The following is a 16,208-nucleotide window of genomic DNA, read 5'->3' on the forward strand; positions in this document are numbered from 1 at the left end:
TTGTCCTTGATGAGGTAGTGTACAGGGATTCATTTCCTTTGTTGTGGTACTTCTTAAGTTTGAGTACACACACTTAGAAAACAGTTGGTTCTACTCAGGTAAACAATTGACGGACATTATTGACCTTATTGAACATATAATGATATGATTAATTCTAAGACTTAGGTATATCAAGAGAAGTATTCTTTAAATTTGGGAATGGTGATAAACAGAATTTTAACATAAGGCGCGAAATTTGAAACAATACATTGAACTTTAGTCACAGCTCATAGTCTAAGATCATTGGTGGTGATTGATTTGAAATCTGATAGCTAACCTTATTGAATCTTATGACTCATAGACGAAAGGCAATACATGCTACAACAGTTTGAAATTTAATCATAAGGTGATGTAATCTGACACTAGCAAAGTTATTGTTAATGCAATTTGATTGGCTGATCACTATCTTTCCTGCAATCTGATTGGTTGATCACTATCTTTCGTGCAATCTGATTGGTTAATGATTTTCAAATCTTTGCTGCATTCAGTTTTAAGTTTTGTTTAACATTTAAAAATCTTGGTTTCGTTCAACATTTTGCACTCACTGATAAATATGATCAAAACCGTTTAAAAAATTTTCGTTTCAAAATTTTGTTTAAAATTTTTTGTTTGAAATTTTTTCGTTTCCAAATTTTTTGTTTGAAAATTTTTTGTTTCAAAATTTTGTTTGAATTTTTTTTCGTTTCAAAATTTTGTTTGAATTTTTTTCGTTTGAAATTTTTTTGTTTGAATTTTTTTCGTTTCCAATTTTTTTCGTTTCAATTTTCTTTTCAAACTTTTGTTTCAAAGATTTTTGTATCTACAATATCCAGAACCACTATCTGATATGGATGTATGTGGAGTGTAATAAAATGATCCATTTCAATGATTTGTGTTTTTCATTTCAAGTACAACCCCATATTCTGACGTGTACTATTGCATCATGAAAAAACAATGTTGTCAAAGATTTTTGCTCTAAACAGTTCCGGTTCTTTACTAATGAGTGCACAAACTTAAAAAATGTCAAACCAAAATTTTCCAAACAATAATTTCAAACAAAAAAGTTTACAAACAAAAATTTCGAACAAAAATCTTTGAAACAAAAGTTTGAAAAACATTTTGAAACGAAAAAAATTGGAAACGAAACGAAACAAATTCAAACAAAAAAATTTCAAACGAAAAAAATTCAAACAAAATTTTGAAACGAAAAAAATTTCAAACAAAATTTTGAAACAAAAATTTTCAAACAAAAAATTTGGAAACGAAAAAATTTCAAACAAAAAATTTTAAACAAAATTTTGAAACGAAAATTTTTTAAAATTTAAAACGAAAAATTTTTAAACAAAAAATTTTGAAACGAAAGTTGTCAAAAAAAATTTCAAATAAAATTCTGAAACAAAAAGTTCAAACAAAAATTTGAAAGCAAGAATTTTCAAACAAAAAGTTTCAAAAAATTTTACGTTTCACGGTTAACCGTCAAACTTTATCCGGTTTTTAACTATTCGATTAACAAATAAACGGTTTTGATCATATTTATCAGTGAGTGCAAAATGTTGAACGAAACCAAGATTTTTAAATGTTAAACAAAACTTAAAACTGAATGCAGCAAAGATTTGAAAATCATTAACCAATCAGATTGCACGAAAGATAGTGATCAACCAATCAGATTGCAGGAAAGATAGTGATCAGCCAATCAAATTGCATTAACAATAACTTTGCTAGTGTCAGATTACATCACCTTATGATTAAATTTCAAACTGTTGTAGCATGTATTGCCTTTCGTCTATGAGTCATAAGATTCAATAAGGTTAGCTATCAGATTTCAAATCAATCACCACCAATGATCTTAGACTATGAGCTGTGACTAAAGTTCAATGTATTGTTTCAAATTTCGCGCCTTATGTTAAAATTCTGTTTATCACCATTCCCAAATTTAAAGAATACTTCTCTTGATATACCTAAGTCTTAGAATTAATCATATCATTATATGTTCAATAAGGTCAATAATGTCCGTCAATTGTTTACCTGAGTAGAACCAACTGTTTTCTAAGTGTGTGTACTCAAACTTAAGAAGTACCACAACAAAGGAAATGAATCCCTGTACACTACCTCATCAAGGACAATCACGTGGTACAACGTCTTGCTTACGTTTATATTTGGCGAGAATAATCAAAACCAATGACGTAATTTCATTTGACAATTCTCAAATTATCCTACAAAGTTTCAATGTACCAATGTTCTGGACTCCTAATCCCATCATAGGTTAATAACTGATCACGTGATCATACTCATATTTGACAATGATTTACCCAATGAATGAGATACTATCCAATTTTAAGAACAATTACCAATTATTGATATGACAATAAGAAATGTACCCCCTCCCAAAATTTAAGATTGGTACACAAATACACCTGTGTCTTATGAAAAAGTAATAAATCCTGTACTTATTCAATAATAAAGCCGGTCAATAACCTTTAAATTTTGAATATTTGGTCATAAGAGGAATACCAATGGGTCCTAGAAAACGTTTACCGAATTTTGTTATTTGATAATTCCCAAATTTAAAAGGGAACATAAATATATAAAGGTAATAAACCTCTGTACATGCCCATATAACGTGCTAAATAGGGGTCAATAACTTCCGAAATTTGATTTTTGGTAGTTCTTTACCCATGAAAGGGAACGATGTGGACCATCCAAATTTATAGTGGTACATATTGAAGTCCTGTACTATGATACCAAATGCTTATATTAAACAATTTCTAAAACCGAGTGGATGAGCCAAGATACCCCTCCCAAATTTTTAAAGGGTGCGTCAATGTACCCATGTCTTATGATAGGAAATGAACCCATATACATGACCATATAACCATATAAGGTAATAGAACCTCATCAAAGGGGAGAAATTGGGCCAAAAACCAAACACATGGTACAACATATTGCTTATGTTTATATTTTAGCAATTTTTACCCATGAAAGGGAACAAGATGGACCACCCAAATTTATCATGATACATGTTGAGGCATGTACTATGATACCGAATGCTCAAATTGGAAAATTTCCAAAATTTAAGGGGGTTGGCCATGGTACCCCTTCCAAAAATTTAAAGGGTGCATCAATGTACCCATGTCTTATAATAGGAAATGGACCAATATATACATGACCATATAACCATATAAGGTAATAGGACCTCATCCAAGGGGATAAATTGAGCCAAAACCAAACACGTGGTTGTACTAAAATTTGGCAATTTCGTACCCATGAAAGGAAACGAGGTGAACCACCAAAATTTATAGTAATTTATATTAGGGTCCTATACTATAATACCAAACATATAAAAGGGACAATTTCCAAAATTAAAGGGGTGGGTCAAAGTACCCCTCCCGGGTGCACAAATGTACCTATGTCTTATGATAGGAAATGAATCCCCATACGTAACCATATAACATATAAGGTAATAGGACCTCATCCAATGGAATAATTAGGTAAAAAACGAAACACGTGGTACAACGTATTGCTTACGTTTATATTTTGGCAATTTTGTACCCCTAAAAGGGAACGAGGTTATAGTAATATATATTAGGGTCCTATACTATTATACCAAATGTTTAAATTGGGCAATTTCCAAAATTAAAGGGTGGTCCAAGGTACCCCTCCCAAATTTTTCAAGGGGTGCATTAATATATCCATGTCTTATGAAAGGTAATGAACCCCTGTATACGCCCATATAGCGATATAAGATAATAACACCTCATCAAAGGTAATAAATTAGGTCAAAAGACCAAACACGTGGTTGTACTAAAATTTGGCAATTGTGTACCCATGAAAGGGAACGAGGTGGACCACCCAAATTTATAGTAATACATACTAGGGTTCTATACTATTATACCAAATGTTTAAATTGGGCAATTTCTAAAATTGAAGGGGTGGGCCAAGGTACCCCTCCCAAATTTTTAAAGGGGTGCACCAATATACCCATGTCTTATGAAAGGTAATAGACTCTTGTATATACGCTCATATAAACATATAAGGTAATAGGACCTCATCCAAGGGGATAAATTAGGTCAAAACCAAACACGTGGTACTACGTATTGCTTACGTTTATATTTTGGCAATTTGGTACCCCTAAAAGGGAACGAGGTGGACCATCCAAATTTATCATAATACATATTAGGGTCCTGTACTATAATACCAAATGTTTAAATTGGGCAATTTCCAAAATTTAAGGGGTGGGCCAAGGTACCCCTCCCAAAATTTTCAATGGGTGCATTAATATACCCATGTCTTATGAAAGGTAATGGACCCCTGTATACGCCCATACAACTATATAGGGTAATAATACCTCATACAAGGGGATAAATTAGGTCAAAAACCTTCGAAATTTGAATTTTTGGCAATTTTTTACCCATGAAAGGGAACGACATAGACACCCAATACTAATAGAGGTACATACTATGGTCCTAGGTTACCATACCAAATTTTTAGATTTGGCAATTTCCAAAATTTAAGGGGGGTGGTCCTATGTACCCCTGCCAAAATTTAGGGGGTGGGCCATGGTACCCCTGCCAAATTTTAGAGGGGGTGGTCCTAAGTACCCCTAGGTCATTGATCCCGGGCCAAGGTCATTGACCTCTGACCTATGACGTCACAAAAATTTTTGCTGACTCAGTTCGCCATACGTCGGGGCCTACTACTGTGCTCTACCACTAAGACGTCGTGTCTCCTACTATGGTTTGAATTAAAGCCACGGATCTATTACTTCTAATATAGTCTACAACTACCTAGGTGCTATATATTTCTATATACTTTTTGTGTCCAGGCAACCCCGTCTCGCTACAGAAAAAATACATGGGTGTTGAAACATAAAGCAAAAAAAAAAAAAAAAAAGAAAAAAGTGACGGTGTCTCCTATTAAGTTGCTTGGTTTTTATTTCCGTTCATACTAGTGGCGCAGCTCAGTGGTACAATTCAGTTGCCTGAGTATGAAAGAGCACTAAGATACCGCACATCGAAATCTCGAAACGCTCTGAACCCTCCAACTCGATCTTTTCTCTGTAGAAGTTACTATAAAAAAAAAAGTGCTTTTTGCACCGTATTATATATGTTCTACTGTACTGTACTGAAATACATGAAAGTACTACTACACTCAAAGAAAACATCAGTTTTAACAAACCGAAACAAAACATTTGGTTTGCTATGTTTTATTGTTTTCTCTAATATTTTAAGCAATAATAAGATATGCAGTACGTTAAGAGAGGCTTACTGACGTCAATGATGTTACTCACTATGGGAAATTAGTGATGAAACGCATGAAAGTTGTTTCAGTTACATATTTGTACAGCAAATGTAGACAAAATCGCACGAATATCTTAACATTTGGTTTGAACTAAATTAACTTAACGAAGATCACAGGAAGAGAAAGAAACAACCCATTTCAATAAGGATTTGAAACTGCTAGGACTCATAAACGACGGATGGACGTGTCATATATATATATATATATATATATATATATATATATATATATATATATATATATATATATATATATTAAACACACCATATAACGTGGAATATGTAAATATTCCTATTTTGAAAGTGTTCATCAATACATTTTACTTTGTTAATCTAAACGAAAGAAAAGTAAAAACTAAAAACATATAGAAACACGAATATTGTTACGAAATTTAACAAATGCCAACACTTTACGAACATTAAGAAAATGTTTAATAGGAAGCGAAACCAACTACAGACAACATTTTATTGTAAGAATACAGCCATCTACTGAAAGGGAGCAACTTTGTTGAAAGGATATTCAAAAAATCTATCGATTGACACTAAAAGTAACTGTGTTTTTAATTCATATTGATTTGAGTTGAAGCTATACTTTTTGATATCATCTTTGAGAATGTGCAATTATTTGTCTTGATTCATGTATGATGATTGCCTCCTGATATTTTTTTTGTGTTTTATTTTATTATTTTATGAATGTTCAAACATGCTGATCCATTTCAGCATGTATTTGCGTGTTGCACTTGTTTTATATCGTGACTCATTCCTTAACAATTTTGCATGGACTTTCGCTCCTATACACTGTATTTCATCTTGTGTGAACTAAGCTACTTCGTGTAGTGATAAAATTTAAAGTATAAATAAGATTCCTCAAAAATTAATTTACTATCGAAGCTAAATGCAAAGTAGATTTCTATTAATATTTATGACGCATCTATCAGCAATATCTCTTTTACAAATACCGTAAAGTCAAGGTCAATTTCTTTCTATAATTTTTTAGTTCTTTGATTCTTTTTTTAAAATAATAATGTACGATAACGATAAAAATTAAATTAAATTAACTTTGCAGTGAGGATTCCTGTTGGTTCCCTGAATTTTAACAATTTACAAGTTATGGAACCTAATTTTTTCCAACTAGTAAAAATTACCTACAATGTTGCTTGAGCTCTGGAAATTAGTTACTGCGTACTAGATAATCTAGTTTTCCTGGAGATCAGTAGTTTATTGGTTTTGAAAACTGAGAAATGGTCATTTTTGTTTAAGCAACTAATATTAGTTTGTAAAATAAAAGTAACCAGATTTAATTCTGAATGTTCTTCATACGTATTTAACATTTTTTTTGAAAGCCATTCTTCGCTGTAGTCAAAGTGCAGGGACACATAAATATGCAGGCATTTTAAACAAGACGAATAATATGCGCTTACGTTTGCTAGAATTCTACATGAACAAAGATGGGACTTCGGAAAGAAAGCCCATGTTCAAGTTCCCTTTGACATAGCTGTTTCTCATTCATTCGAAGTTACTGGCGAGAGAAATTTCATTACAGTAGGGGTGGCCAACTCATCGACTGTGGTCTACTGGTCGACCGGCAAGTTCTGAGAGGTAGCCCGCGGCGATCTGTATCGATCACTGTTATTCTTTTATGATATCTTTTAATGGATTAGTGAGCAGATAAGTAGATCTGCAATGACTTCTGAAATGAAAAGTAAGTCTCAATCATAAAGCAATTGGCCACCCTTTTATTACCGGAATATCACTTCCAAATGAGATTACTCACAATAGTTATGTTACACATGGGGATTTTTTATTACGAATTTTAGTCCCGAGTTCTAAAAAGAATTCTAATGAACAATTAAAACAAAATGTTGGAAAAAGGGTTCATTGAGTTATTAAATGCAATGGGTTGGGACCAGACTATAGGACAGTATGTAGGTAGTTTAATTTCGGAAATTTACCTGCAGATGACAGAGGAAGCTTGTTTGGTATGTACTATTACATTACATTGCATTGCATTGCATCGGCATGTTAAACTTTCTTTTCCAGTTTACTTGAAAGTTAGAAATTCTGACATACTACTGTCTTTCCCAGAGCCGCTTAACTATAAACAGACTTTAGATAAAATAAACGACTTGAGAAAAGAATGCCAAAAAGAAGGAAATAATTTTAAATGCACTAAAAAGAAGAAACTAATTTTAATATATTGCTAAACGCAGAAAAAATTATTAAAAAGCGCTGAGAACTTACTATCATCAAGAACAATTTTTGAAGTTTTTCCTAAGTCAAACAAACTAATGCGTAATAATAAAAAATAAGTTTTCATGGTAATTTAGTAGGCAATTAATTGGTTTGGTTTGGCAAATAATTCAAAAATGTTTATTGTAACTTTTAGCGCTTTTAATTTTTTCTGTTTTTTAAAGTCTGTTTTATTTTTCCACTTTTTCGTTACTCCATCAGTATATAAATTAGAGGACATTCCTCTAAATTGGGTCGGGCTACAAAACATGCAGGAATGATTTTTTTTTCTAATTAGTCTAAGCATTATAAAAAAAATACGTGAACACACACACACACACACGCACACAAGTTTATGATATTAAAACTGCCAGCCGCTGAGAAATTTCATGGTCTTCCTCTGAAGACTATCATCAGATCCTTAAGAAGTTACTTGAGATCACTTCAAAAAAATATTCTTTCAAACTAATATTATATATAACACTGTCCGTCAAAAGTTTCCGGATAGGCGCTTGACCTTACATTTCAATGAACTAATCAATGTATTTTCGATACAGAAATTTACTAATTTGAAAAACTTTTTTTTTTGTATAAGTTTCTGTAAAGTCTAAGAAGGATAATTTGTGATTCTTAATTCTGTAGCTAATATTTATACCTAGTAAAAGATAAAGATTATTCAATTATAACTTGTCGGTGATTTTTTTAAATAAAAAAATAACGCGATTAAGACATGAAACAATTTTGTTCGATCGAAGCACATTAAATGTTGGCAGCTAATTTACAGCAGCAGCTTCTGGAAGATAACTGTGTGGCAGATGTGCCTTATTAGACTTAGGTGATGTTAGGAGGTTACACTGCCAATAGTGCTGCAGTAGTGAGGATACACTGCTAGTAGTGAACTACTGCTACTGCTACTGCTACTAGTGAACTAGTGCTACTGAGGATACACTGCTAGTAGGGAACAATATTATAAGACTAGATTTTGCTTAGCTGGGAGCTCCGCTCCCAGACCCATGGGTTTGCTCGGCCTACGGTCTCGCATTTCTTATGTATCAGATTTTGCATCAAGTGTAAATTTCGTGCATTTGCTCTTAACATTTTCTGAATTTGGCCCAGCTGGGAACTTCGCCCCCTCACCCGGGCGTTTACTCGGCCTATGGCCTCGAACCTCTTAAATCCTTAATTCTACCGAATTTCAAGTTCGTTTTCCTATTTCAACTTTCTAAAAGATGAGATATTGTATTCGAAGAAAACGCCCATTTAAACAACACGGGAATTTCTTCATCCCTCTTTAGACCCATTTAAAACTAAAAATATTCACTTTTGGCAATTTTCCTAAGGTCTACAGTCATGCCAAATTTCATAATTTTATTTCTGTCGGAAGTACCTTAACATTTTGGGGTGCAGATGATGACCATTATAAATAAGATGAGAAAGATTTTTCAGTTTCCCATAATCTAAAGTTGGATTTTTAAATTTTTTAAATTTTATTTTTGGCGATTCAGTTAAGTAACTCTAACGAAAACACACAAGCATATCGAATTTCAAGTTCTTATTCAAATTCCGAGTACCTAAAATATAAAACCACAGATCAAAAAGAAAAAAAAAGTCTACTTAAAAAACATGGGAATTTCTCCATTCCCTTTTAGATCCGTTAAAAACTAATAATACTCAGTTTTGGCGATTTTCCTGTGTGTTAGTACCGAAAAGCTACAACCATGCCAAATTTAATCATCATAACCCTACAGAAAGTGTCCAATAATTTTGGGGTGTAAACTGTGTCCCATATAAATAACATGGAGAAGATTTGTCAGTTCCCCATGAAACCACTCTACAGTTGAAATTTTTTATTTTTTGTGATTCACTTAGGTAACCCCAACGAAAACGTAGGACATACTGAATTTCAAGTTTTTATTACAATTCCAAGTACGTAAAATATGAGATTATAAGTCCAAAAAACGGCCCATTTAAATAACATGGAAAATTTCTTCATCCTCCCTTTAGACTCCCTAAAAATTAAAAATATTCACTTTTGGCAATTTTTCTGTAGATTAGTCCCGGAAATCTATAATCATGCCAATTTCAACTTTCTACCTCAACTGGAAGTATCCCCTTTATTTTATGTCAGTTCATGTATTATAGTTAGAATACGTTGCGGTGACGTATTGAACAGTTTTTTTTGTTGTTGTTGTTGTTTTCTAAGTGTTCATTGCTGTGATGGTTGAAAAAGATGGACAGAGGGAAGACCTTAAGTACTGAGACATACGCTGGAGTCACTGCGCTTCATAATGTGGATTTTTCTATTCGACAAATAGGTATCAAACTCAGGAGTAAAAGTGCGGAGAAACGCGGGGAGATGCTGTCCCCCACCTCCAAAATATATGTATGGCGTCCCCCCAGTTCCTAAGAAATTACAACGGGCAAGGATAGGTAGGGGACAGCGTGACGTCATGCCTCTACCGTCCCCCTACCTTTTCAGATCCACTTTTACCTCTAATCAAACTGAAATAAACTGCATATACTGTTTGTTGGTGATTCGATTAAATGTTTTCGGGGAGCAGGAAAGAACACGGACAAAAACTGAACTATAAGGCGTCATATTACGTTACGGACAAAAGTCGTAATATTGTAGTATATAGTAAAAGAAAAGGGAAGCTAACTGCACTGAAACTCCAGTCAGAATTTAATAGTAGTCACCCTACATAAATTTTAGTTAGTACTATGCAATGACGATTGAAAGTAGCTGAACACTAGGGTAGAGAGTTGATGCGGAATTCAATGCTACGACATGAAAACCAACACAAGAGACTTCAATCGGCCTTAAAGTACAAAAATGAACATCAGAGCAGTGGAAACGTGTGTTACGGACGAATTAGTAAAAATGTTAACTTTCTGATCGATGACATCGAACGTATGTTAAAAGGTCTATTACAGAATAGATCCATACGGACTACGTAACCCTGACTACTAAACATGGAGGAGGTTCTGTAATCGTTTGGGGATTCCGCAAATTCTGGAGTTGGTTTGTTTTACACCATATAAGGACAACTAGACAAAAATGGTTACATATAAGGACATCTAGACAAAAATGGTTATCACTTCATTTTAAGCAGGTAGAACGCTTACCTCTGGTGCGTAGGATTTCTGTTTTGATGCTCGGTGAAGTAAGTTTGTGGTGCATAGCATCGTGTCTATGGGTATTGTCGGGGTACTTACGTTTCCTTCCACCAATTATTCCATCATCATTCACTTGCCTTCATCATCTGTCTCGCTTAGCCTAAAAGACATAATCGTTGGATGTTAAACTGAAAGTTTTTCATTTTAAGCAAGCATGTTATTCCTTCAGGATTGCGTTTGATTGATCGCAGATTCGCTCTTCAGCACGATAATGATTCGAGTAAAAGTCCGAACTTTGTTCTAACTATCTTCAGAAGAAACAAGCGGAAGGAGATATTTGTACTATGGAATGGCCTCTCATGCCTCCAGATCTCAACCACACGGAACTTCTCTGGGAAGAGGTGGACAGAAGTGTATGAAATGACTATCCAATAGATCCATCTGCTGATGTTATGTTTGACATTCTGCAGAACGCCTGGAATAATATTTCGAATGAATGTCTGCAAAAAATTGTACAACGCATGCTCTGGATAGTGAATCGTGTAACAGGCGAAGGGTGGTTTCTCTCACAAGAAGAATAGTTAAACAACTTGCGAATTTGTCTTGTAGTGTAACGTCAATATCTTATTCTGATGTCAAAGCTATCACTGTGAAGCCTAATTTTATATTTCAAAATACATATCAAAATCGTTTCACCTATGTCGAATTGAACATACACGCAACGAAGTCGGTAATTACCGTACTAGCACTATCACACATCAAAAAGTTTCATGATCTATCTTGGAGACTATCAGATTCTAATAAAATTTACATGGGTTTACGAAGGAAATATACGAGCCGAACTGAGAACTTCTTAAAGTTGGTTAAAATGCTCGCATCGTTTTCCGCCCTTGGCCCTAATCAAATTTTACCTGCAACTTGATACATCTTAACAAATTTCGGCAGATTACTTAATTACAAGATCAATAACTTTCATGCAATTTTTGCTACAAATCGGTTAAGTGTTCCTAAGAAATGAAGTTCAATCTGATTTCGGTCCTTTAGTCTTTCTTAGCAGTTAAGATATTTAAGACCGCATCTATGCCTTTAAACTGGATAAACTGGGAATCTGGTACTGACAGATCGAAAAGAAATTTGTCAGGATATCTAAATAACTTTATAACGTCAATGATCTTCATGCCAATGTTGGTCTATTATGTCTCTGAGAAATAAGAGTTTATTTCGGTTACAGTCTTTGGTTACATAACTTAAAATTCTTGTTTTCCATTTCTGTATTACGTTATAAAGTTTATTACGTGAATGTGACAATGAGTTTTTAATTTTTCAAATTGTGTGCTCAATTTATTGGAACATCCGCATATTGCTAGTAAAACAAGTGAAGATATATGTAGGCTGTAAACGTGATGATATTTTATTGTATTACATTAACATTTTTCAAATCAAAATATATAGAAGAAAAGCAAGATATTATGAACAATAACAGTATCTTAAGACAATAACATTTGTAATAGTATAGAAAATAAAGAAAAAACAAACAAACAAAGTTAGCAGCCGAGATCTTTATAGATTTTGATAAATCACATCAGATAAATGCTAGTAGCACTTTCAAAGATTATTGATTGTTTTAACTTAAAAATTAATCAAAATAATTTAAGAACCAATAAATTCGAAACTAATGTATAGGCAGAATACATGAAAACGTGTTTCAAGGAAATAAAAGAAGCTTACCCTCGGCATGAAGCCGTCTTCTGTTGATGTCCCGCAGTAAAAATTGTCTTCCTGCGAAGAGATAGGTGTATCCGCAATCAAGTTTGGCGGAACACTGTCTTCAGGTGTCTTCTTCCAGTCTTCCCCCAGAAATTGATGCTCCAGTTCTTGTGGCATGTATACGGGAGCACGCGACCGCGCTGGGAGAGACGGGAGAGGGCATAGATCACGTGACCAACTCATCGTGATTCGATCACTGTCACTCTTATACTTTTCCCACTTACTAAATTTGGAAAGTTTCGTAGAAATCGCTTGTTACAAATGATTTAAGTTCTGGCATTTGCCTGTTATTATTATTATTTGTATATACAACGTTTATAAATTAGTCTACTTCTTTTGCTTCCTAAATTATTTTCTTATTGTCGTGACCATAAGCATTTTTCAAAAAATCTTACCTATTTCATTTTGGAAATAACTAATTTTTATTGATATTCACACCTGTAATCATTAATTACATTTCCAAATGACTTTGGTCATATTTGCAATGATTGAGATCCAATTTTGGCAGAGTTAAAAGAAAAATAATGCTATGCTACATTATTCGCACATGATACACACACTATACCAGTTCATTAACTATAGCTTTAATTAAAGAAATAACAAATTATTTTCTCCGGACCGTTTTCGAAATAAAATATTTTTTTACTATTTTAGGAAAGTTATTTCTTTTATTGTTATTGCAACTAATTCGAACCATAACTGACTGTAAATAGTTCTAGACACCATCGTAATAATGATTTCTTTTTGGAAATTATTAATGTTTTGAAATTTTACTATTAATACTCAAAGCCAATTTAAAATCTTCCTTTCCCAGCAAGCAGATCAATTCCATTCATAACAGTTACATTCTTCAAAGCCTTTTACCTTTTCCCTACATTTTACAAGTGGCCATTGACTTACAGAAAACATTCTTCAAAAGTTAACCTAAACAAATGACAAAGGATTTTAACGTTGTTAATTCTCAATGCGTCTTTCGTTTTCTGCAGTGTCATCTCAAGTAATTATATTCGACTCAGGAAACACGTTTTATATCACTACTATTGACTGTACCTAGTATATTACACTGATTCAAAAAACTCGTATTATTAACAAGAGAAGACATACAATTTAGTTTCGTTGACCACATTTGGGAGACAGGATTATTTTTCGTCGTCTAGTCGCTATGATATCAGTTCTCTAACTCTTAACTTTATGATACGGGTGTTTGAAACAACGTTTGATCAAACACAAATATTCCCTTCTATAGAACTTACAAGAATTATATTCCATGAATAATTAAGCTGTATCTTTAAGTGCTAAACAGAGGGTCACTTTTCCTTGTTGAGTCCTAAATAATATATAAATATATAAGTAATATCTAGTTAGCCATATATGTATTTGTTCTGTTGATCTTTTGTGTAGATGGTACGTTTTATAACTACTTTAACGTTAATTGTACTATCAGTAACAAATGAATATGAACAATTAATATGTCTACCACAGCAATCATATTGTCGAAGTTAACTGACACTTCTATCATTCAGTGGAAACTCGTGCAATCTACTCATCACTGAAAACCTAAGCGAAGCTTTTCAATTGACCATAATTTTCGGTTATTTTGAAATTTCAATCCAAAATCATCAACGTACTATTTATGTAGGTTACTTATAAAAAGACATATTACTCAGGTAAGGTATCCACTTCCTTTTACAGGTCTGAAAAAAGTAAACTACATCACATCACGTTGTAAACGAAGTCAACCAGCATCTTTGGTTTAACGCTGTTAAGATTGTGCTGGGTAAGCAGCGAAGAAGGATGGTAAATGAAGTTAACGATGCTAAAGTCGCACAAAAGAAGAAGTATCCCGAGAGAACACAAGAACACAATGCTGTTCACTATGTGCTCGTATGATTCAGGATTAAACTTGTAATCTTAAGCACTAAAGGTGGAACTTGACCGGTGTGTTACCGTGTTCTCCTATTTAAATAGAAGATTAATATGAACACATAATCGAAAAACAGCGCTAATTATATTACAATTAGTACTAGAAATGTCTAGGTCTAATTGTACATTATCTCCAGTCAGTAAGCTATGTACACACTGCTCGATACCTATTACCTGCCCGACTCCCTCCTACGGAACAATAATGAACTCCTGAAGCACAACGGACTGTCATGTCCCAGAGCAATTGACAATGCACGAAGTTCTCTCTTGCATAATCACACGTTTCCTTTGTTATATTATAACTTCCCATTTAAGTTGAAACTAGAATATTGCTTCCGAAGACGAAAGTGAGTTTCAAATACAAGAATCTTTTTATTATACTTTATAAGGCACGAGAAAGCAATTCAACACACACTAATTCATACTTCACTCGACAAAACAAGAACAATCATCACTGCTTTTTTGTTCGTTAGCTGCTATCGAACCATCACACTAACGACACAGAAATCGAACATTTCATACACATAAAGCTTATCCTCACGGTCATCGTGCTAACAATCGATGTGAATACAATTGCTTCAATTACAGAAGCACTACATATTAAATGTTTTACTTATTTGTATAGGATATATTCCTCCCGTACACACTTCGGATTAATTTCTTCATAATACTGAATACTTTGTGTATGGAACATAATGGAACTATTAATATAAAAATCAGCTCTAATCAAGTTCATGATACGATCACAACATTTAACGAATCACGGTTCCTTGATAGCAATAATAATAATAATAATAATAATAATAATAATAATAATGAAAGATTTAACAAACAATCATGATTTAAGTACAGTAATATCTGTAGTGTTTAAGTTCTATACAGTACTAGAGCCTGGAGGCCTACATCATTAACTTTTTCTCAGTTATGAGTGGCTTTAATCTTGATATTTCGTTATATTTAACATCGCACTTTCCGACACAACGCTCAGTTACGAATCTCATCTGAAACTGAGTGATTCGTACCTATCCCACAAATCGTCTATCTTCCAAGTTTATTTCACTTTCCCACCTCTTCCAAAAATAAGAACTTTTAACATACCTGATGACAGTTTTCCATTTATTGATTGAAAGCATCAGACGTCGACAATAACACCTCATCCTTCCTGTGCAACAACACAATAGCTGAAGCGAAAAAGCACCTTCCTTCTCTTTCCTGGTCAATCAGTACCAACCTCATTCGCGACGTGAAAGGGAATTTCCATTCAACATCTTCAATATTAGATCCATTCTACTTCATCATTTCTAAGCAGCGAAGTCAGTGTTGCTCATTTGGAATTTAATACTGCACAACGCAATTCAGATTTTTCCTATTAAAACTGATTTCATTTACCCATTATAGCTATAAATCAACAATGGAATGAAGAATATGAAAATTATTCCACCTGAGTAAATACTGTACAATCCCTTTCTAGCTGTTTGTTAACTACTAATCACACAACTGCCATCGTAACCCAAACGCAAATCCTAAGCGCAGATACTAATTTAATACTTTTCATATCCAAAAATCAAACTGTCTATCATCAGTCTAAATAAAAATATATCTTGCGTGCTATGCTTCAGTCTGTCAATCAGAAACAAAAATGTAATTAATGTTTGCGAGAAATTCACTCGTAAGTTACACCAGGACAGAAAACATCATGCCTACAACTTACAAAAACCACCTCTCCTTCTGATTGGACAACTTCCTCCCTGGTAATATAAAGAAAGAAAGAAAATAAACTTTCAGTACAATGACTTGTTAATAAACTGAGTTATGAAAATTCCTTCCTTTAAATTATACAGCATCTATCCATTCAAT

At 33.4% G+C, this 16,208-nt stretch overlaps 1 protein-coding gene across 3 annotated transcripts in view; it reads right to left on the reverse strand.

The window, feature by feature from the left end:
- Positions 1-16,208, reverse strand: part of Root (ciliary rootlet coiled-coil, rootletin) — a 533,338-nt gene that overhangs the window by 285,201 nt on the left and 231,929 nt on the right. Inside the window, exon 1 of one of the 3 annotated variants that reach the window (XM_081759610.1) lies at positions 12,390-12,666. The exons of the other annotated variants lie outside the window; for them this stretch is intronic. Coding sequence (XP_081615736.1) covers positions 12,390-12,611 — 222 coding nt within the window. The 5' untranslated portion in view covers positions 12,612-12,666. Of the gene's footprint in view, positions 1-12,389; positions 12,667-16,208 lie in introns of those variants that run through there. 3 annotated transcript variants of the gene reach the window in all.

Source organism: Thermobia domestica, chromosome 5, assembly GCF_964235325.1.
Source record: "Thermobia domestica chromosome 5, izTheDome1.hap1.1, whole genome shotgun sequence".
NCBI classification, from domain to species: Eukaryota; Metazoa; Arthropoda; class Insecta; order Zygentoma; family Lepismatidae; genus Thermobia; species Thermobia domestica.